The 22,186-nt window shown below is 41.7% G+C and overlaps 3 protein-coding genes across 6 annotated transcripts; 1 reads left to right on the top strand and 2 right to left on the bottom strand.

Annotated features, from left to right (window-relative positions):
- Nucleotides 1-947: 947 nt before the first annotated feature.
- Nucleotides 948-7,267, bottom strand: LOC147060215 (endophilin-A1-like). The gene is made up of 8 exons (XM_085906142.1): nt 7,078-7,267; nt 4,687-4,755; nt 4,393-4,609; nt 4,134-4,267; nt 3,893-4,051; nt 3,705-3,808; nt 3,512-3,642; nt 948-3,248 (listed from the first exon to the last, which is right to left on the bottom strand). Exons 1-8 carry the CDS (start codon nt 7,120-7,122, stop codon nt 3,052-3,054), a joined length of 1,056 nt encoding a protein of 351 aa, XP_085762268.1. The 5' UTR covers nt 7,123-7,267; the 3' UTR covers nt 948-3,051.
- A 557-nt stretch (nt 7,268-7,824) lies between these two features.
- On the top strand, nt 7,825-10,696 carry mad2l1 (MAD2 mitotic arrest deficient-like 1 (yeast)). Of its 2 annotated transcripts, none has more exons than XM_085939513.1 (5): nt 7,825-8,069; nt 8,723-8,869; nt 9,014-9,134; nt 9,650-9,753; nt 9,835-10,696. In XM_085939513.1, exons 1-5 carry the CDS (start codon nt 8,006-8,008, stop codon nt 10,005-10,007), a joined length of 609 nt encoding a protein of 202 aa, XP_085795639.1. In that variant the 5' UTR covers nt 7,825-8,005; the 3' UTR covers nt 10,008-10,696. The 2 variants fall into 2 exon arrangements, with proteins under 2 accessions (XP_085795639.1, XP_085795629.1); XM_085939503.1 differs by having other exon boundaries at nt 7,828-8,069; nt 9,647-9,753.
- On the bottom strand, nt 10,265-20,895 carry pde5ab (phosphodiesterase 5A, cGMP-specific, b). 3 transcript variants are annotated; one of them, XM_085939478.1, is made up of 22 exons: nt 20,547-20,895; nt 19,108-19,567; nt 18,321-18,494; nt 17,556-17,645; nt 17,400-17,471; nt 17,100-17,189; nt 16,859-16,999; nt 16,278-16,345; nt 15,887-15,998; nt 15,727-15,811; nt 15,396-15,571; nt 15,234-15,284; nt 14,139-14,285; nt 13,940-14,065; nt 13,747-13,841; nt 13,590-13,677; nt 13,413-13,513; nt 13,233-13,310; nt 13,078-13,141; nt 11,688-11,762; nt 11,534-11,617; nt 10,265-11,133 (listed from the first exon to the last, which is right to left on the bottom strand). In XM_085939478.1, the coding sequence occupies exons 1-22, from the start codon at nt 20,624-20,626 to the stop codon at nt 11,014-11,016; spliced, it is 2,577 nt and encodes an 858-aa protein (XP_085795604.1). In that variant the 5' UTR covers nt 20,627-20,895; the 3' UTR covers nt 10,265-11,013. The 3 variants fall into 3 exon arrangements, 2 of the variants coding, with proteins under 2 accessions (XP_085795604.1, XP_085795613.1); XM_085939487.1 differs by having other exon boundaries at nt 13,233-13,307; XR_015069188.1 differs by lacking the exons at nt 10,265-11,133; nt 11,534-11,617; nt 11,688-11,762 and having other exon boundaries at nt 13,109-13,141; nt 13,409-13,513.
- Between the last annotated feature and the right edge of the window lie 1,291 nt (nt 20,896-22,186).

Below are 22,186 nucleotides of genomic sequence, written 5' to 3'. Positions count from 1 at the left end.
CAGTTACAGTATACAAGTACATTTCTCTTGAGCGTGTTCTAACACACGGGAAATCACTCCCAAGTGTGCATTCCTTAAAAACGACGACTTTACGTAGCCCATAAAAGCCTACAAATGTCCGGACGCACGTAAATGCGTCAGCGGAAAGGAGGAAAACGAAAATGAGTTTCTGCAGCGCCCCCGGCGGACATATATGCAACCTACATGACTATATACATACTTTGTCTGGTCTGGCTGCTTGTCTTGTCTATCCAGAACTCAGTCAAGCTTTCTCATTTCTAGCAATTATCTTTAAACATGTAAAAATGTATTTAGAAACGAATATCTGAATTCACTTGACAATTTTTTTTTTTTTATCGTCCGTTAGCAAAAATAGTAAGCATTTGTAGTGTTAATCATTTATTGTCATTACATTGCGGGTCTTCTCACAACAAGCAAGATATACATATACCAGTTGTATATATCATCATCATCCAACACGAGGAGAGCAACAGTTAGTAGTACAGGCTAGCTTTGACCACACCTCCTCTACCCCGCATCTTTAAAGTACGCCACAGGTGTATGCTCTTAAAAATAGAAACACGAGAATAAATAAATAATAAATACAATAAATAAAGGTACACGCATAGCACAGCAGAAGACACCAGGCAGGCATGAGGCTATTTTATACAGCCGCAAGGCAAAGCAAAGGTCACACGATCACACCGATCCTGGTCCAACGAGCAAAGTTTCGCTGCAGACATCTTCAAGTATGTTTATTCTTCGCGACGACGTGACGTGACGACGAAGGCCGCACAGGTCCCTCATTGAGGTCAAAATACACGTCGCCATAGACGAAGACAAAAAAAAAATGAAATACAAAAAAGCTCTCAGAAATGGGGGACGAGGGGGTACACAACAGAGCATCAGGCCACCATGACGCAAAGCATGCAGCCCACAAATGTAGCTTATTGGAATATTTTTATTGCCCTCACAGCTGTTTTTTTGTAGTGTTTGTGTTGTGTTTTATGCAAGGTTATTTATTCTTGAGACACCTTGTGCTTTGCTAAATCAAAGGTGGCCAAAATACTCACAATCTGCACAAATGTGGAAGCACAATGTAAAAAGAAAAAAAAAAAACAGTAGCGATAAAACGGCTGCACTTAAGTACAAAAAAGTACATACATTGGTGGGTCCCTTCAGTACAAAAAGAGAAAAGCTAGCTGGCGTTGGCTTGACGTTGATGCTACGGAAAAAGCGAGTTAGACTTTTATGCTAGCACGACATGTTCTCACAGCTTTGCAAATGTTGTGAATCAAGTTACAAAACATGCTCAATTAGCTGACAATAACAAACGAAAAAAAATACACCATCTTGTGTGTGTGTTTTTAATGAAATTAAAAATTTTAAATCCCAGAAGCAGGTGGTTTTTCGGCAGGCACAAGACACAACATATTCGCCATAAATTATTCTTGTAGTCGAAAACCTCAACAATTCCTTCTCCGACTCTGCTGCCATTGTCGTTTAATGCTCCCGCTTACGTTCCAATATGTCCGCTGTACCATTTTTTTTTTTTTTTTGCCCCATAACACCCTGAGATTTCTGTCACTCAAAATCTCAGAATGTCTTTATTCACTATTCAGATGATCTTTGACATCATGTCATCAGCTGTGGAGGTTGAAAAAAGTAATGCCCCTATTTGACAAACTTAGTTTGTTGCTTTCGCTATTTTCAATATAGGGGGTAGAATTAAAAAGCTGTCAGATAAAACTACTATAATAGGCAGTTTTAAAACCGCTTGTGAGATTTGAACGAACTCACTCCACAGTGACATGCACAATTATGAAAGTGCTTAATTGTATCACGTAGTCACAAAGAACGATGTCAATCTTCAACAAAACGGCGCTAGCATTACTAAGCTAGCTTTAGCACTGTAAACAAGCTGACGTTAGCCAAAGCTGCTACGGTGGTAGCATGTCATATTCATCATAGAGTGTTAGAATAACACTAAATGTTTTGGAATGTAAAATCAATTAAGAATCCAAAAGCTCCTGAAGCCCAAGCTAACAGGTAAGCGTGAGGTGACAGACCACAACGGCAAAACTACCCTCCCCCCCAAAATAAAGATACCTAAAAAAGCAATTTAAGTACCGTAAGGTAGAATTTGTACTTTATTCCTCCGCACCACTGTGTTAAATACTGGCTTAGTATCTGAACATATTAGCTATTTGTGACCGCCGTTGACGTTGAATACAGTGCCGTTAGCTTGGCTGAACACTATTTCGATTCCTTTTGTGGACATGAAGGATGCCGGCATGCACACAAGACGACCACACGGACGCCAGTCAGTGGCCTCGCCATGGGAATATACAGGACAGTATATTTGTGTGGTTTGTATTGCTGCTAAGGTTGAATACAGCGAATAGATACCGATTGGCCATGTTTAACAAAGCCACGACTGCTTCTGCTTTTGCCACAAAATCACTCACAGCTCACCACGGTGACTTTGTGAGACATAGTATGTATGTGTAACACCAATCACTCGATCAACTCGTCCACCCTGCATGCAAAAGCCACATAAAAAGTCAACAAGCAGCCTCTCAACATAAAACACTCAACTTGGAAGTGTCCGCATATTCCTGCCCAACACCCCGACCTTTTTTTGAACTTATTGCTGAGCAGCTCTGATCCCATGATGCATTGCTGCTCCACTTAGAGGCTAGCTCATGCAAACAGCCCAAAGTGGTGTAAGGAGGAGGAAACGAAGACGAGGCGAGAGCCATGCCACGGCGCCCTGACGGGAACGACGCAAACGAGACGACACGCAAGCTCCGCGCGCACGCGCGGTGGGACTAGCCCACTCGGTAGCGGCGGCGCTCGACGGTGTGAGGCGCCGAGCCGGCAAACATCATGTGGTAATTTGTTCGCTCCCTTCCAGTCCCGCAGCCTCGCCTTCTCCGACGTGAACGCAGTCGCGCAAAGCACAGCAAAAGAAGAAGACAGGACGAGGAGGAAGAGGAGGAGGACGCTAAAACGGGGACCGTGGTATTGGCCGTGTGAGGGGCGGGGGCCTTAATGCGGGAGCGGCACCAGGATGTCGACGTAGTTGATGGGGAAGAAGCCCGAGTTACCGTGGATCATTCCCTCGTACCAGTTGTCATCGATCTGATTGGTCAGCGTGATGACGTCGCCCTCCTTGAAGCCCAGCTCCCCTTCGTTCTCTGGCTCAAAGTCGTAGAGCGCCCGGCAGCACGGCTGGTCCAGCGGGGCTGCGAAACGCGCCGACACACACTCAACAATTGAAATTGGAAAAGCTATCGGGTAAGTTTTAAACTGGGGGTCTCAATTTGTGCTGAGGGTTTACGATTACGCTAACAACGATAACAAGGAAATTAGCACAAATGGCTCATGCAAAATAGAATGTTATCTGATCAATCGATAGAATAATCGATTGTCGATTCCTCAGTAGGTAAGGTAGCCAGGATGGTACTTTGATACCGATACCGAGGTACTGTAGGTTAATTTTTTGTACCTGGTGATCTTCCGGGGGATTTAGCAGAGTGGAGGCCACCGTTGTGGCTCTCACTGGGTGGCAGTAGCTCCAAGGTCATGCGTGGTTTTGGAACAAACTCTTTCCTGGGCTTACTGGACACTTCCTTTATCCTGAAGGTTGGATTTTCAGAAGAAGAATGAGGAAACACGACGACGGGGTGCCCGTTGCCTACCTGTCATCCATCTTGCTGGAGAGTTGCTGGAGGATTTGAGCGGTGCGACTGTGGTACTCCAACTGGGCCTGGACCAGCGCCGCCAGCTGGCTCACCTGCTCAATCTGCAATGCGAGTATACGGAATCTCACGCTGCTCTGGTTGATGCGTGTAACGATTCTACGATGTCAACGGAAGAGGTCGCTTACGTCACTCTCCAGAAGGTTGAACATGCTCTGCTCTGCAATCTCCTTGCTCTCATCAAACTTCTCCAGCGCTTGTTTGATCTCGTCGTCCTGCACCTTCCCCTGACGCTTCTTCTTGTAGTCGAAATCCAAACGGCGTCCCTCCATCTTCTTCAGGTGGTGCTGAGGAGGAGCAGTAACGGTAAGTACCACGTGAGTGTGTGTTTTGGTTGTGATCACCTTTAGCCACCTTGTAGCGGCTCACCTGGATCTCTTTCAGGTCTTTGTCGTGGAGGTTCTGCAGTGGGTCGATGAAGTTTTGTTTCACCTCCATATCCAGAGCGTCCTTCACTTCACCCAGTTCTTTCATGGCTTCACCAGCGTCAATAAGTGCCAGGCCTTGGTGGTGGAGGACCAGGATAAGGTCAAGGGATATGAAAGTTATACGCAAATGATACAAAGAATGAGGATGTGTGTCAGGATCATGAGGATGAGGGTTGGATGAAGAAGATGACATTCTTTACCAAAGCAGGAGTCCTCCCCAAGTTCCCGGCCAAACTTCAACATGGCGTCTCCGAGGACGGACTCGGCCTGCGGGTATCCGGGTCCCTTCTCCTGGCCGCGGATTTTTGACATGGTGTTGATCATGCTGAGCTTGGCCCTGGAGGCCGGGTTGGGTTGCAGGTACTCGGTGGTTTTGGTCATGATGTCCAGGACCGCTCGGCTGGTCACGTCCACTTTCTTGCGGACACACACAAACAAGCACTATAGACACTGTGGTCTTGTCCTCTTCCTCTTCATCACGACAACGCATTTACCTTCTCCATTTCTTTAAAGTCATCGTCAAGCTTGGTTCCTTCGGCGCCGCCCACCTTCTCGCTAACTTTCTGTGGGGAGCGTGAAGAAGAGGGTTAGGCTGAAGAGTGCGAAAAAGAGAACGAAGAAGAGGTAGGTCACGTGACCAGATGAGTCAAACAAAACATTGGAGGTGAAAAAGAAAAATCATTACGCATCAAGACGCAAACATGCGGAGTGAGGATACAGTTACCATGGAGACGCAGGCCTTGGACCCTCTTCATGTTACATAAGCATCTCCGGAAGTTATTCCATGATTCCCTCGTGTGTGTGTGTGTGTGTGTGTGTGTGTGTGTGTGTGTGTGTGTGTGCGTGTGCGCGCATTTGCTTCAGATGTGTCTATGCATCAGACGGGAAGTTAAAACACACAACTGCAAAGATCTTCTATGGCAACAGATGAGCACCTTGTTAATTTTAAATGCAGGTCAAAGCATGTCTCAAGACACACACACACACACAGACACAGATGCACACACACACAGACACACACAAACATCACGTGTGATTCCCTCGAGGTCTATCAATTATTGACCTGGCCAACCGCAGCGTGCGTGTGACTCGCCCGCCTCTCACACGTGTACGGTTGCTATGGTGACACCATCCTCTGTGCGGGGTGCGGGGAAGGCAATTATACACGTTGCATTCAAGAGCCCGCCAAAACAAAAGCCTTTTCAGGTCTCTGTGAAATTAAAGACCGCTGTACCAGTGTGAGGATGGTAACCATAGTGACATGACAACAAACTCATTTGGAAATTTTACGGCGTAAAAGATGGAATGGAAAAACAGTGGTGCCTTGACCTACAAGTGCCTCGATTTATGAGAATGGCTCCAGTGATCAAATAGTTTTGGAATGAAGCACTTTAATGCCAAATCTCATTTTGAGCCAAAGCCAACTAATAAAACTGTGTTTGGGCGGGACCATTTCAAGATAGAGGTTTTAAGAAGAAGATTTCAAAATAATCTTAAAATGCACGATCTAAAGGGAGCCAGTGAGGAAAGGCCACAATTGTAGTTAGATCTCTCCTCCAAGTTCCAGTTTGGAGGTGAGCAGCAGCATTTTGGACCAACTGGAGACACTGACTTCAGAATAAAGTGTAGTTGTGAACGGACAGGATTTAGTTGAACCAGATGGCTAAGATTACAAAAAGAAGCTGGATTTGCCAACAGCATCAATTAGCCGGTTCAATTTAAAACACTGTAAAAGCCACATTTGAGACTGTCGGCTTTCGGTAAGACACCAAGGGGCCCGATTCAACAGGCTGCGATTAGATGGGAGTTTCATCCAAGCTTTGATTTTTTCCATACAAGACAAAAGTGTCCTTGAGGAGAAAGCATCCTTTTTGCTTAACAGGGCATACATCTGTCATCTGCATAGCATAGAAAAAAAACAAAAAAAAAACGGAAGGGGCCCCAAAATTGAACCCTGTGGAACACCATATGACAGCAGGGCAGTCCTTCCCGCCAAACAAGCTCTAAACCATGGCTCTTAAATCCTGGTCCTCGGAATCTAGTGTACTGCATGTTTTATATGTCTCCCTACTGCAAAGCACCCATCCAACACACAAATACTACAGAATGGACTGTAGATATTTCATCAAACCAGAGGCCATCCAACTTCCCTCGCCTTTCTTTTCATCTTTTATTCAGACAAGTGAACCCATGCAACACACAAATACTACAGAATGGACTGTAGACATTTCATCAAACCGGTCAACCAGTAGAGGCCTTCCGACTTCCCTGCCCTTCTTCTCATGTTTTATTCAGTCAAGTGAACAAGGTGTCACGTTTCTCGCGTCTGATGATGACGGCGGTCACGCTGCGGTTCCTCAGCTCTAACACAAACACTCACACATGCAGAGATTTGCCCCACTTTCTGATCTCCTGGGTGGGAATATCCATATTTACCGTTTGCGGCTGGCAAACAGGATCATGGCGGTGATGCGTTCAAGGACACACAAAAACGTGGGCAGGGTCTAAGGTTCAATATGTATGTCCTGCAGGTGGTTCTTGAGAGTTGGAATGTGGATGATGGAGGGAAGGGAAAAGATGCTGTGATGGAGGATGGAGGGAATTCCCTGTTGTGTGGAGCAACAGCCAATCAGAAGCGTTGTCTCAAAGGCCTCTCTGTTACGTAACATTACATCCCATCATGCGCGTACCAACCACCCAGAAGATACGCTTTACTCACGGGCACATGCACAATTTCTTTTTAAATGGTTGACAAAGTGCAAGAGGCCACGCGTGAACAAAGAAAACGTAGTGGAAATCTGCTCGGAGACAGCCCGACGGGCGCGTCGTGTTTACGTCTGGATGTTGAGGAGGGATGCTGGAGGTGCGCGCGCACGACGGCATACCTGCGTGGCTTTGTGGAACTGCTTCTTCAGCCCCGCGACGGACATCCCCGCGGCTCTAAAATGGACTCGAATGTAAAGAAAAGACGGCGATGGACGAGAAGCTCGTCCGTTTGACGTGCACTTGGCGTGAGGATGATTGCACGCAGCGAGGCAGCTGCCTTGCGTTCGCTTTGCAGTCCACAGAAGATACGAGAGGAGGAGGAAGAGGAGGAAGAGGAGGAGGGTGCGACAAAGATCGTCTATTATGATATGGTTTGCCGATATCGTGGTGGGGGTTTTTTTCTCCATGCAAGCCGCTATTCTTTAAATATAAACGATCTTTGAAGCGACGTTTTAAAATCGGTACCCAACCACAAACGGTTGCTTCCCCCGAAAACATGTATAAACGTTGTTTATGGTTATAATGGCGACATTCGAGACTAATGGACTAGGAGTGGCAGTGCTGCGCAAATAAAGTATATAAGACAAAAAAAAAAAAAAAAAAGACCCAGCTATGCCCACCCCCCAAAACAGCGCAATTTGGAGCAAGTTTACTGTAGTCTTTTTCTGTCCAGTGCAACTTTTGAGGGATTTAAGATGTTAATTTTTGGGAATTTTTCACTAGTCTTAAATTTAACTAATGTAACCTTTGGGGATTTGCTGTGGTTTGAATGTCAAAACCATCACAAATTTGGGATGACCTGACCTAATTGAATTTCATGAGACAAACGTTCCAAAATAGAAGATAGATGGCGCTAACGCGCTCGAACAACTGGAATGTGGACGCAATTGGTGAAGGAGAATATTTCACGCATGCGCAGTTGTCTATAGGCAGGCCATTTTTCAAACAAAACCGCGGGCAGCATTTCAGCAATTTAACAAGAAAGAAACCTCGACGAACGTTTGTTGAAGCGTTTAAGACAAAAACAGACGAAAATCAAACCACACAATGACCAGCACGCTAAAAGGAATTACTCTCAAAGGAAGCGCAGAGCTTGTGGCTGACTTCTTTTGTAAGTATTTATCCTAACTTCACTTTGCGTGCATTAAAAACATTTGCATCGGGCGTTAAATTCTTTTCTTTTCGACCCCATTACAGTTGAGTACATTTCCAGTAACGCCAAAAGTACTCCCGGTCTTTATTTAATACCCGTACAGACGGTGACATCTTTCAAATGTCTCATACACTTATGTTCGTATTCCAAAGTGACGTCTACTCAACATTTCAGTGCAGAGCATGTATTCATGGCAACTTTTCAAACGTGTGTGTGTGTGTGTGTGTGTGTGTGTGTGTGTGTGTGTGTGTGTGTGTGTGTGTGTGTGTGCGGGTGCGGAGGGGGGTCTCAATTTCCTTCAGTTCAGAAATACTTGTTACTTACCATCAGACATTTCATGATGAATATCAATTTACAGTTACTTTAAAAAAAAGCACAGTGCTGTGGCATATGGCACTGCTTAATGTTAGGCGTAATAAAAATGCTATGTGCCACCCTAGACTTCAAACATAATTAAAAATGTCAAAATAATGTAATTTCAATCAATAATTAATCACATAATTGATGCCACCACAGTTTTTTTTATTATGAATGCTCCAGATTCACTAGAAATCATGACAGCAGATGACGAATTTTATGATTGACATTTCATTGTTTTGCTTGTTCCACAGCTTTTGGTATCAACAGCATCTTGTACCAGCGCGGCATCTATCCTCCAGAGCAATTCACCAGAGTGAGCCAGTATGACATGAGCCTTCAAGTCACCTCAGATCCTGAACTAAAGAGCTACCTCGATAGTGTGGTGTCGCAGCTCAAAGGTTAGTTGAAACTCGACAGAGTGCGATGTTTGCTAACTTGAATTTGTTGTGTTGGGAAAACAAAACACGGCTCAAAGTCAAACTAAAGACAAAATTTCAGTTTTACATATCACAATATATTATTTCCTGTGTGTTTTGGTGCAGAGTGGTTGCTCAACTGCACGGTGCAGAAGCTGGTGTTGGTGATCACATGTCTGCAAACCAACGAGGTATTGGAACGCTGGCAGTTTGATATAGAGTGCGACAAGTCGGCCATGGAGTGCAGGTGGGTGCCGCCATTTTAGTTTGACTCTTAAATACTTACTTACCAACAAAAATCTTCTCAAAGCTGAAAGGGAAGGGGTTTCTCTGATCAAAGATAATTTGATACATATCTCAGTATGCGAACAATATCAAAAGTGTAGACACATTTCCATTACACCGTTGATGCCACAAGATGGCAGCATAGCCTTACTTTTTGTTTGATAAGAAATTCAAGCACACTTTAGTTACTTGCACCCTGATGCCACAAGATGGTGGCAACATGAAGCACTCTGTTCACTTCGATATAGTTATCTGAAGCTGAGCTGCCACAAAGTTAATGCTTTGCTTTTTATTTACCTAAGTGGGGAATTTTTCTCGGGTCACAGGTATATATTTATAAATGTTCCTCCTGAGCATAAAATGGCTAAAAGTTGAGCTGTTCAGTAATAAGTTTAAAAAAAAAAAAAAACCTGAGTCTTTGATTTGGTGTTCACTGTAATGCTCATGTATGTGTTTTTCTTTTTCTACTTTTAGTAGTGCGCCTCGAGAAAAGCCCATTCAAACCATCCAGGGTGAGATCCGTTCAGTTCTTAGGCAGATAACCGCTTCCGTGACCTTCCTGCCCCTGCTGGAAACGCCGTGTAAGACCAGTCGTCCGTTGGCTTCCAGCAAGATTTCCTCCTAATGTCCGCCTCTCCTGACGTCGTCTTTTTCCCCGACAGGTAGCTTCAATCTCCTGATCTACACCGACAGAGACCTCGCCATTCCCGATAAGTGGGAGGAGTCCAACCCGCACTGCATCAGCGACCCGGAGGAGGTGCGCCTGCGCTCGTTCACCACAACCATCCACAAGGTGTGCAGCATGGTCACTTACAAGAAGACGTGCTCGCTTTAAAATGGGTTTTCAAACCCGGGGTGGGCCACAACACCCCAAATTCAAGTAAACCCCCAAATTTATCTCATTCACACATACAATAATAAATGTTGTTGTTTTTTTTTTCCATATGTTTACTATGGTATTTATGAAGTCATACACCCCTGCTTTAACGCAATTATCTAGGACTTTTTGAAGCATTCTTAAAATAAGCATGAGGAGGTAGGTATTAAAGACCCCCACCATAAAAAATAAAAAAAAAACCTGAAATCAACACGTTTCACAGAATTTATTTAATAGGGCAACGTCGACGGAGAGGTAGGTCCAAAAAATTATATCGGAACTGATTACAAAAATCAGAATTCAATCACTGTGTACATTTCCAAAAATGCATTTGTGACTTGACGACAAGGCAGTGGAGAAAAAAAACATTCTTTTTTTTTAATTAGTATGAAAAATAACAATTTCAAAAATTCTTCTGGAAAAGTGCTTTAAAAAAGACAATATACATTTAGCTAATAAATATATGAAACAAATAAATACGCAAGGCTGACTGTACTTGTGAGCGTGACACTCTTGTAGTATGTAGATATAATCTGCATCCCAATGTACATTTTCTTTTGTCCATATCTGTAATCTGTGAGTTTAAAGCCACTCGGTGCAAAAATAATAAATAGATTCTGTACTGTATTGACTAAATGAAAAGACAACAGTGACCAATGACTTATGTTTGTGAGAAGCACTGCACGCAAACTGGTGCGCACGATGAAAGTGGTCCGAAATGGTCCGCTGACACACCCGACCATTGCCATGGTAACCATGGACCTTTTCCAAATCTCAAGATTGAAAATACATGCAGTAAACAAGGAACTAGGCATTAAATGTACGGTATGTGTCCTGAAATGAAGTTTCCCCCCCATCACCTTAGAAAAAAAAAAAGTATTAAAAAGAAAACTAAGTCAAGTGAGATGGGAAAAATGTGAGGAAGCCACGTAGGAGGAGTGAGCGGGGGGGTCCTTGTTGACATTCACACCAGACTGTTGACCAGGCCTTTCTCGCACTCCTCGGCCAAGCACTTCCAATGCTGACGGTTCGTCTGGCAACCCTCCAGTAAAGGTGAACAGTAGTCAGACATGCCTGCTAAAGTCTGAGATTGAAGAAAAAAACCAATAGTGAGGGACAGTGACTGAACAAGTACGCTGGATCAATAATCTGTTTCTCTATTGTGATCTTGTTCACTGAAATACATGACTGATTCAACAGAAAATTCTCAAGATTGTTATTGTGGTCATTTGTCTCCATGACAACAGAGTTTTGTGCACCTGAACAAGCAATTTGTTTCTTTTTATGATTTTATCAATAGCAAAAAAAAAAAATCAGGAATTATGGTATTTTCTTTTTTTTTCCATGGTGACAGTTTTTACACTTGAAAATACAGATAAAACGCATAAATGTCTTGTTTACATCATATAATTAGTTATTATTAAGGAAGGACCAAATTATGACATTGTCATGTTTTCAAAATGTATTTCAAACAGCTACATTACCTCGTACAACTGCGTACAGATGGCATCAATGAAGGAGACTTGCATGCTTGGAATCTTATCTCGCTTCTCTCGATTCATCAAGTCCTGAAATAAGATGAGATTGTAGCGGAATGGTAGCAAACTGATGCAGTTCCTTCTGATGTTGTTGCCTTACACTGGGCTCAATGTTCAATTCGAGTCTCTCCTTGTCCCCTTGTTCAAAGAACTCAGTCGCCACCAGCTCTGCGATCTGTGTGAGGAGAAAGCAAAGTGCAGACTTTCACCTTAAATGGAAGCGGTTCCACAAAAAGGCGGAAGGCATTGTGTTTATATATATATATATATATATATATATATATATATATATATATATATATATATATATATATATATATATATATATATATATATATATATATATATATATAAACACAATGCCTTCCGCCTTATTTTTTTTTTTAATTAATTTCAATTTTATATATATATATATATATATAGCCACTCGGTGCAAAAATCTAAAATTGAAATTAATATAAAAAAAAATAATTCCCCAAAAATTAAGTTAAAAAAAATAATTCCAATACCTGTCTGTTTTAAATGACATATCAAGTTGTGATTTAACTTCACGGTTGAGGTTGACTCCATTTTAATGATTAATAATCATAGCGGCTATATATATATATATATATATATATATATATATATATATATATATATATATATATATATATATATATATATATATATATATATATATATATATATATATATATATATATATATATATATATAGTAGGTACAAAGGTAGGTCAAATTATATTCTTGGTATTATGAGAACAAAATACAAGAAAAACTCCACAAATCTAACATAAGAAAAATGAATGTAATGGATAAGAAAATCTTACTTTAATAAGAGTGTACCACCATGGACAAAAATAAATTAGCTGGAATGTTTTTTGTTGTTTTTTTTGGATAGAATTTTTTTTGTTTTTTTTAAATGAGAACAGAGTTTTTAAAATCCTTTTTTTCCCCCAGGCACAGCTAATTCAGTCTTCTAAGAACCTTTTTTGTTGAGGGCGGTTGCAGAATTTTCTATTTCAAAAGCACTCTCATCATATTATCAAATAGTCTGCGAGTGTTTTTTTTTTTCCCACGAGGCTTGTGCTTTCTAACAAGCTGCTGACTAACAAAGATCACCAGGGAGATAAAATAGTTGGGACGCAGCTGCAAGGTCCCTTATGCAAAGCCAATTTTCTTTTTCTCTTGTGATCCTTGCGGGGGAAAAAAAAGATTAGAGATGAACGATGTAAAAGAATAAAACGTTTTTAATTGGAACCAAATTGAATTTTTGTTTTTAACAATGGCCAACTATAATTTAGATGAGAATTAGGTAAGAATTTTACAGGATAAAAGTTGGAATACGAACCAACGCTCACATTTGGATAAAAAAAAAAAGAATCCACAAAAATTTAAAATTAATTAATTACAAAATTAAAAAATCATTAAATAAAAAATTGAAAAATTAAAGAAATTGAAAAAAACCCTATTTTTTATATCTCTCTTACCCTCTTTTGCACTGGCCAGGGCTTTGTGATTGCTGATATATCACAAGCAGTCATCAGCATTGACCTAATGGAGACATCCAAAACCGGTGTGAATATCTCGACAGTATCTCCCATACATACCAATGAACCCAGGTGACTTAACGTGTTCATCTCACCTAAGTAAGTCTCTATGGTGTTCATTCTCCCAAACAAACTGTCCGTTGTGCGTGAGCTCAAAGAACTCCTCACGTCTCCTGGGGCAAAATGTTAACAAGAAATCAATTCGATAAGTCACATTGGACATTGTCCCCCCCCCTTCCTTCCTTTGTTCTGTATTTCCAGTGTTCTGTACCTACTTAATATACAGAGCCAGGTCGGTGGATAAAATAGCTCTCTCAATCATCTTTAGAGTGCATTTGTACTCATCCACAGAGAGGCCACTCAGGATCTGGTTGCCCTGAAACAGCCAGAGAGAATGAGAACCTTGTTTGTGTCATAACGGGAAGAGAATGGCCACCATGTATTGGGCTTACTGGACTGTTGAGGATCATGAGGCACTGGTCCAAATGGTGGTGCTCCATGGTGGAGTGGCAATAAAGCTGTGCCAGTGGGTGCTCACTCCTGATAAATGAACAAAGGTTAAATAGCCGGTGGATGACTGAAGAGGATTCTACCGGGACGCTTCGGTACCTTTGTATGTAGGAGTTGTTGACTCCTCTGTGGTCCAAATCATGGCAGAGCGTAGCAATCATCAGAGCCAGAACCTCTAAATCCCTAAGGCGATTCTGTCAGGAATCAAATGCTAGCTACTTTGAATATTTGCTCGAGGATGACAGAAATAGCCTTGACGATGGATGATTCATACGCTTGCTATGCTACTAACCTGCAAGCGTCCTGATTTAAGGAGGGCAAACATGCACTGGGCAGTGTTGAAAGCGTGTCTCCAGTTGTGATAGGCCACGTTCTTCCTGTAGTTCTTCTTCACGCTCAAAATCCACTGGCATAAATTCTAAATGGTGTAGAAGTCATTGTTCATTTGTCACCCAGATGTAGAGTGGGTCCTTTCCACTCTTGACGCCTACCGTGTGCTTCATGTGGAAGTTGTGCGCCAGATCCAGGTCGACAAACATCCGCACGGTACCCAACGTGGTTTCCGTGTCCGACAAGTCAAAGTCGCTGAAACCGAAGTCCAGGAGTCGCAGCGACTGGGCCGACGGAATTGAGGCTGCCTGCCCAAATGGACCAGGAGTTAGTTAACCATTCCGACAATGTTTGACCAGCTACTGAAAGGGTGAGGAAAGCAACTCTTGCAAATCCTTTCTGCCCTTGAAAAAGGGCGAGAATTGATTGTTTTTAGAAATCTAAAGTTGAGTTCATTGATAACACCAAGGTCCAATTCCTGGCAATATTTGTTGAATCAAGGAATCAGTTAAATGCTCACCTGACAGACAAAGAAAAGTAGACTCCAAGATCTCAAAATAAAACCCACCTTACTACAATCCAAAGAAATTCAAGAACATGATGAAAATGAAATAAAAACCACCTGCTCATGATTTAAAAAAGGAGGCTCCTTACACAGTTGCCAAGAAACATCCTGATTATGAGAAATGGTCAATGGATTCTCAAATTTGGAACTTTTTAGAGGATTTTTGGCCTCTGATGTAAATATGACAACATTTAATAAAAACAACATGTCAAACGTGGTGGTGACGGTTTGATGGTCTGGGGTTGCTCTACTCTTTCAGGACCTGGACTACTAATAAATTTGGCCATCTACCAAAAACATCTGCAAGTGAACATTCGGCTATGACCTGGTGCCTTCAAGCTCCAGCATGGCAAGAACCCCAAACACACAAACAAGCCCACCTCTGAAGATGTTTTGGTATGACATCATCCAGACAGTTCATACTGAAAAAGCCTCCAATGAAAAGTGGGCCATAATTCCTCCACCGCAGTCCAAGACTCATCAGCAGTAATTGCAAGCACTTGATTTCAGTTCTTGCTGCCAAGGGTGATGCAACCAATTGTTTGGTTCAAGGGCAATTAACTTCATGGCATGGGCGGCCAGATAGGTTTGGATCTTCTCCAACACCATAATTCAGAATGTACTTTGGGGAAAATACATTTTGAAGGCACTCTTTGTTTAGTATCAGAGGATTCCAATGAAATATAAATACCTGGAGCCTCTGGGATTCTTCTGCAGAAGCCGAAGCATGATATGAAAGTACCTGCAAAACACACCAATGACAGTTTCTGCAGTGATCTTCAGACAGCAGCGGTTGTGTATCAGAGGTTCTACTTAGGATCACCCTTCGATCCAATTTCTGACGAGTACTGACCTCTAGAGTGACCTGCTGTTTGGCCATGGCTCTGGCCACGGTCTCGTACATCTGCGTGTTCTGGATGGCAAGGCCGCAAAAAATGGCAAAGGCCTCCAAGAACTGTTCGTCGTTCCTGTTGAACTGCTTGACGGTGCCCGGCGGCTCGGACATCTTGTTCACTAACTGGCAGCAACCTATCGACGTGAATATTTCTTTGATTTTTAAAATAATCATGCTTACTCTCTGTCAAACTTTCCACACAAGAGAAACTTTCTCATTGAAACAATGCATCTTTTTTTTAAATTTTTGTTATCATATCTTTCGAAACAGTACTCTGATGGTGTCCTACCAATGACTTTGTCCTTCTTGCCATTCTTGATCGGAGTGCAGAGCAAACTCGTTATATCTTTCCTGGTGAGATATTGCTTTTCACACTGCCAGATAAAACAAAAGACATTACTTTGGGTTGGAAGATGTCGGTAATCTGGAAAAATGAGAAAAATACAAACCGTCAAGGGGAACCGTTGATCTTTGCCGACATCAGCGATGTTGAGGGGCTGCATGGTGTTTTTAACATACTGAGCGTACATGTAGTTGATCTGGTTGACGCAAGAAGATTCTCTGAGGAGAGTTATAGCAAAATGTGAAATTATCTAATCATATTTTATCATGAACTTAATATTTCTGTTAACTTTCGAAACAGGAAACCAGAGTCTAAACGGGCATGCTCTAGAATATAGTCACAGAATTACTAAAAAAAAAAAAAACTCTTACAACTAGTTTGGCTTTATTTTTGTCAATTTTCTCGTAATATAAAAACGTTTTTCTAAGGCTGACGTTCTCGTTCAATAATATTGAATTTAATAGTGTCGGCCTTTGTGTTAAAAGTGATTGCCTTACCTTTTGGGGGAATTAAAGCCTTCACCTTGCTCCTCATATTCCATATGAAAGACAGTGGAAAATGGGTTCTGGAAAAAGAAAAAGGCAAAAGTGACCTTTTCTTCCTTTTATTTCCTTTTCACGAGACAAATCAACATTTTATTTCTTCCAGTCAAGCAATCAAGATGGTGCAACGTATCCAAGTTACAAGCGACATATCAAGTCTTGCCAGATTGGGAGTTGATTTTAACATTCCATGTCTTTCTTCTTCTCCCACCCACCTTATAGGGAATTGTTTTTGCTCGACCCTAAAAGATTCTTTTCCCATTTTAACAGGATGTCAAAGATAAACGAATCACTTTTTTTTTTTGTGTAGGAAAACTTTGCTCCCCAGACTAACCCTCCCTCCCTTGGGTCATAAAAAGGGCTTTAAATAGAAAAAAGATCCTCTAATGTTTGGATTTTACTTTAGGTCACTGGCAAGGCTAAGTAGTTTCTTGAAGGATGTTTTTCTCCAGTCCTGAAAACCAACGGTGGGGAACCTGTGACTCGTGGCCCGCATGCGGCCTGCCAGAAGTGTTTAGGGTCACTTTAATGCTAACCTCCGTGGAGTCGTTGTCGGCAATGAAAACTGTGCAAGCTTGGGCCTGCATGAAGGATAGGATGGTTCCGGCAAACTTCCGCAGTAAAACCTCTAGACACTGCTGCTCCTCAAAAATAAGACTGGCCAGCTCCAGCAGAACCTGGGTAAATCATCACCGTAAAGGGTCGTCTTTATGTATATGGCATAAACAATGTAGATTACAAAAAAATTTTGAATTTCATTTAGCCGATTAAACGTACCTGATTACGTCGCGTTTCCAGCTGTGAGGTCTCATACAACTGCGCATTGTGCAAAACGATGCCCGAAAATGCCAAATAGGCTGAGAAGTCCTGTTTTGAGAGAAAACCATCTTTCTTGTGATCTTAGAATTATCTTCCCATGAAAATGACAACTTGTTTAAAAGCATCTAAATGGAATGATTTCGCTTACCTACGTTATAACGACCTAACGCCATTAGTGATGGCGAACAACTACCGAATGTTCGACTCCTACTCGCTGTCAAAATGTCCAAGAAATGATCGAATGTGAGTTTTACAGACCTTTTCATCCTGTTGGCTGAAGGCTCCATCTTTGCCATTTTTCTTATTGATAGCTTGAGCCACTCCGACGACCTGACAATGGATAGGTTTTTTTTTTGTTACTGCTGTTCTGAGGTTTTTTCTTTTTTTTTTATGGTTGTACAATACTGACATTACCTCGTCTTGATGGTTCTTGATAGGAAGGCACAAAATACTCTGCGTCTTGTAACCTGTGATCATATCGACCTCCGCGTTGAATCGAGGGTCCTGTGGGTAGGAAAACCAGAATGGGTATTAAAGTGAAAATCCACCTAAAATCATTTATTTCCAGTAATGTTGTTGTTTGTGCCTAAATATAGCATTCTGGTTAATATTGCATTTGTGGAATATGTGTTGAGCAGCTAAATTCACCCATTTTGATCAATCTCAGGTGGCGGCCATTTTTGCTACTTGCTGTCAACTGAAAACGACATCACAGTTGCCAGCCAATCACAGCTCAGAAAACTGGTGAGCAACGAATGGTTGTGACCCGAGACCGGCAACTGTGATGTCATTCTTAGTCGACAGCAAATGGCAAAATGGCCGCCATCGCAGATCTTATTTTAGTCAGCATCAAAGCCTGTGGGGGATGACCTTGATTTAAATCTAACGTGGGTCCATCTTTTTGAGTTAAAGTTGATGTGGACTGATTAAATCCTGGTTGAACTGAATGTAAAAAAAATAAAAATAAACACAAACAAGCAAGAGCACTCTCATAAAGAGGTGCACTAATTGGACAGGGCAATCAGAACACCATTAATCAACTACAGTTGAGTTAATGAAAGTGATGGCAGAAATCTGGGAAAACATTACAATGTGCTTCCGTTCCCATGATAGAGGGGGAAAAAAAACTAAAGATGCCACTAACCATTCAAGCAATGTTTTAATAAGCGTCAACGCTACCTCATACGCGTTAGTGATGTTGAGCGGTTGTCCCGTAGCGGCCACGTGCCCCACAATGCCTTTGTTCCACTGCAGTCGGATGCTACTGCTGGATGATTCCTCAAGCGTGGAACCCTCGGCCACGTCAAAAAGGCGGCTGATCAGGAACTTTGTGTTAGAGCTGTCCTCGCCCACCTGAAAGCCCAAACAAAATGTCTTGTTTTGGTACCTTGCTCTTTTGATTAAACGCAATGAAGTACAGAAACAGAACATTTGCCACAAAAAAAAAAAAAGATACAAAATAAACCGACATGTTTCTCTTTGACTTCAGTATTCCCAAATTCACGTATTTCAGAGTTTTTTTCTGCCATTATTCACAAAATGTATTGATTATTTTTGTGCTCTGGCCAATCTTGTGGCATTATGGAACCAAGGAACAAGTTCAAGTGAATTGAGATTTTTTTTTTTTTAAGATATAAAAGTGCTTCTTTAACGCTGTCTTGTGGCATCTTGGTCTAAGGAAACGATGCTAAAGTGGGTTAAGGTCTTTGGTTTAACCAAAAGTCGTACTTTGCTGCCATTTTCAGGTGTCTTGGTGTCAAGGAACTATGTTGAAGTGAGAAGCTGCATTTAGATAAAAATAGTGCTTTGACACCATCTGGTGGGCATTTACAGGCAATTATAAAACTCTTAAGGGGCGCATCAATTACATAATATCACTGCTATTTGCAACGTAGAACCAAATTGATCCGATTGGAATAAACATTCTGTTTTTAAGAGCGCAGTGCCCCTTCCACCGCCCCCCCACCAGAAATAGTGAGTAGCGGTCGGCAGCAATGAGCTCGTTGATGTGAAGGAAGATCTTGTGGCAGAGTGCTGTCACGTCCAGATGGCTGGAAACGTCCTTCACCAGCTCCAGTAGTCGAGCGCAACGATCACCCCGGTTACTGCCGCCGCTCCCCGTCTTGGGGGACGCGTCCCCGTCCGGCATCCCGGCGCCCCGCTGGGGGACGCTCTTGTGCTCCGCGTCGCTCAGAAACGTCACCGAGCCTTCCTCGTCCGTCACCACGATGGGCCGGAGAGGGCGGTCGAATTCGGAGGCGGAGATTTTGCGAACAGGGACGCCGAGAGGTTGATTGGCGTTGGACCCCGAAGAGTAATTGTCCGAAATGCTAAGGGTGGCTGGATCCGTGGAGGACGGGTTGTCTTTGGAGGCGGACGGCGTGATGGCGTGGACGTGTTCGGCAAACCAGGCATTCACCATGTCCCTGTTAGCAGGACATATAAAATCCAATCATTGACAGTTAACAAATCTTAATCACAATATGAAGAGGACAGAATCGTGCAGCCTCCCTAACAAATCATCTTTTCATCAATTTTGGGAGGAACATCTTCAGTGTTACTTTATTGCCTTGGAAATCCTTTTGGTATCCTTCTCCGGACTTCTACCTTTCAACAATGAGATCCATCAGACACTCTGAAAAGTTCTCTGCAGACTGTGGCTTGTGCTCCAATTTGCAACTCAGAAAAATTTCAGGAAATTTTTTTTGGGGTGTTAGGTTACTCAAATGATTAACTTGCTGTCTGACTTCTATTTCTTATAATGTGATTGGTTAATTCTTAAGACAAGCCACATTAACTCTTGCAACCTTCTTCTCAGTTATTTTTATTTACCCTCGTTAAGAGATTGGGAAAAAAAATGTCAGTTGAGTTGGAAAGGTTATAAGGTCACATTGATGGTGCAAAAAGTTTTGAAATGGTTTATTTTTCATATAGCATCATAACTTGTCAGTTGAATAGGGGTGTGTCGATTTTTTTTTTCTCCCTACTATTAATATCAGCAACTGACGTATTTGATCACTTTTTAAGTGTTCTATTTTGTTTTCATATCAAAATCTTTAGCTCTCATATCTGGTAAAAATTAAGTTTTTTTTATCCCCCACACAGAGAATTAGCGATTACGCATTTTTGTTCTTTAATATGCATTATTAATGTGTCAATTGTTGAAAAAAAAATGCTCATAATCAGAAGTGCACACATATTTGCCTTATCTAATTATCACGAGGACGCATTGGAGAGCACTCATTAAAACAGCATGCTGTAAAAGTTAATCATTGAATGACCCCCTGCACAATTTTCATGTAACATACACATTGCAAGTAGCACACCATCATAAAGGCTCGTTCCAAAAAAAAAAAAAAAAAAAAAAACATGCACGCGCACGCACGTCGCTCGCTTTTTTTTTACCTGGACGCTTTCCGGACAAAGTAGGAGTGCGTGAAGTCGAGGTGGTCGTCCAACCACGCTTCCATCATGTCCTCCTCCATGGTGTGTCTCTGCCTCTATATATCCACAATAGCGCGACGGTCACCCATATGGAGGAGGAGAGAGAGAAAGAGAGAGAGAGAGAGAGAGAGAAAAAAAAGACAAATGCGCGGAAGCGAGCACGAAAAAGTAAACAACGTGTAACGCGCGCGAATCACAGGACGCCACTTTTTTATTTCTTTTGTGTGTGTGTGTGTGTGTGTGTGTGTGTGTGTGTGTGTGAGGGGAAATAGATACAGGGAAGAAAGGGAGGGAGGGAGAAAGAGATCAGTCAAACACTTCCTCTCTTGTCAAACATGCGGAGATAACGCAGATACTCAAGCGGCTCCTACGGACGCGCAGTGGCGGAGCGAGGGGTTACAGGCGTCAGGGGCAAAGTCACCCACCCCAAACCACTCCTTCCATTGGAGCGTCTCGAGTGTTTTCTTATAGAGGGGAGCAGGGAATAAAGTCAGAATGTTATGTTTAAATACAAAAAAAAAGTCATGAGAATGTTTTCTCCAAGTTGTAAGGTTAGGTTTAATTTAAAGATATTTTTTGATTATATTAACTTTATATTATGGTGATATTCAATTTCGGTGAACTTGAAAATGATAAGTATTTCATTTTAGAAAAGCCGCTTAAGTGTGTTTATACTAGCAGGCCCTCCTCAAAAGGAACATGCTGTTTGCTAAAAAAAAAAAAATGTTCTAAAAATATCTGTGCAGTGATGTCAGATTTATGTGATGACCGGTTATATATCAGAAATTTTAACGGGTTCAAAGTAAATATCAACTTTTATTAAACAACACCAAACCATTTATTGGAAATTATTTAGTGGACCCAGTTTCTGTTTCTTGTAACATTCAGATTTTTTTCTTACAAAAACAGGACTTTATTCCAATAAAAATAACAAAAAGATTGATTACAATTTTAAATTAGCTTTTTTTTTGTTATTCACAGAATTTTGAATATTCTTCCTAAAACGTAATCGTAAGTTTAAAAACATTCTTGTATTATTTTTAACAGACTGTAGTTTTAATTGTATCCCTTGTATTACAGCTTCCATCCTTTTTATGCGATTGTGTTGGTTTGACTTTGGTCCCTCCAGATGGACAATGTGCCCCCGCCTCCCCCCGCCAGTGGTGTTCCCTTACTGGCAGATGGTGGCTCACTGTCCCTGGAGGGAGGGGAAGAGGGATCATCGCATCGGTGGGGGTGGCGGTGGTCGGGACATTATATCTTCAGGGACCCCCCATTCGAGAAGTCAATTTATTGCTGATGAGGGTTTAACCCTTTTGAAAACTTTCACTTGATAGATGAGAATCAAAAATGTAGCAAGCATACTGTTTTATTAATTACTGTGCATTAGTGGGTGCCAGTGAATTTTTTTTTTTTACTTTTGTTAGAAAAAAATGACTTTATTCTCATTACATTTTATGTAATAAAAGAATCATCTTTAATTATATATTTTCCTCCTCACAAAATTACTTGCCAGTTATTTGTCCTTATATTTTGACCTCGTGTGATTTTTTCCTTGTAATTATCCCCTTCAAATTTTATTTATTTTTGTTAGAAAAAAA

Source organism: Syngnathus leptorhynchus, chromosome 2 (genome assembly GCF_054491065.1).
Source record: "Syngnathus leptorhynchus isolate UIUO chromosome 2, UIUO_Slep, whole genome shotgun sequence".
Taxonomy (NCBI): Eukaryota; Metazoa; Chordata; class Actinopteri; order Syngnathiformes; family Syngnathidae; genus Syngnathus; species Syngnathus leptorhynchus.
This window is presented reverse-complemented; position numbering and strand designations above follow the sequence as displayed.

Bases quoted from the DNA above. Each gene is read 5' to 3' on its own strand.
- LOC147060215 (XM_085906142.1), bottom strand. From the start codon at position 7,122: ATGTCCGTCGCGGGGCTGAAGAAGCAGTTCCACAAAGCCACGCAG. The intron at 4,052-4,133 runs GTGAGCCGCTAC...GCTCCTCCTCAG, and splicing joins AAGACCTGAAAGAGATCCAG to CACCACCTGAAGAAGATGGA. The intron at 3,249-3,511 runs GTACAAAAAATT...CGCGTTTCGCAG, and splicing joins ATCCCCCGGAAGATCACCAG to CCCCGCTGGACCAGCCGTGC.
- mad2l1 (XM_085939503.1), top strand. From the start codon at position 8,006: ATGACCAGCACGCTAAAAGGAATTACTCTCAAAGGAAGCGCAGAGCTT. The intron at 9,135-9,646 runs GTGGGTGCCGCC...TTCTACTTTTAG, and splicing joins AAGTCGGCCATGGAGTGCAG to TAGTGCGCCTCGAGAAAAGC. The intron at 9,754-9,834 runs GTAAGACCAGTC...TTTCCCCGACAG, and splicing joins GCCCCTGCTGGAAACGCCGT to GTAGCTTCAATCTCCTGATC.
- pde5ab (XM_085939478.1), bottom strand. From the start codon at position 20,626: ATGGAGGAGGACATGATGGAAGCGTGGTTGGACGACCACCTCGACTTC. The intron at 17,646-18,320 runs GTAGCGTTGACG...TCCTACCCACAG, and splicing joins ACATCACTAACGCGTATGAG to GACCCTCGATTCAACGCGGA. The intron at 14,066-14,138 runs GTAGGCGTCAAG...TACACCATTTAG, and splicing joins ACTTCCACATGAAGCACACG to AATTTATGCCAGTGGATTTT.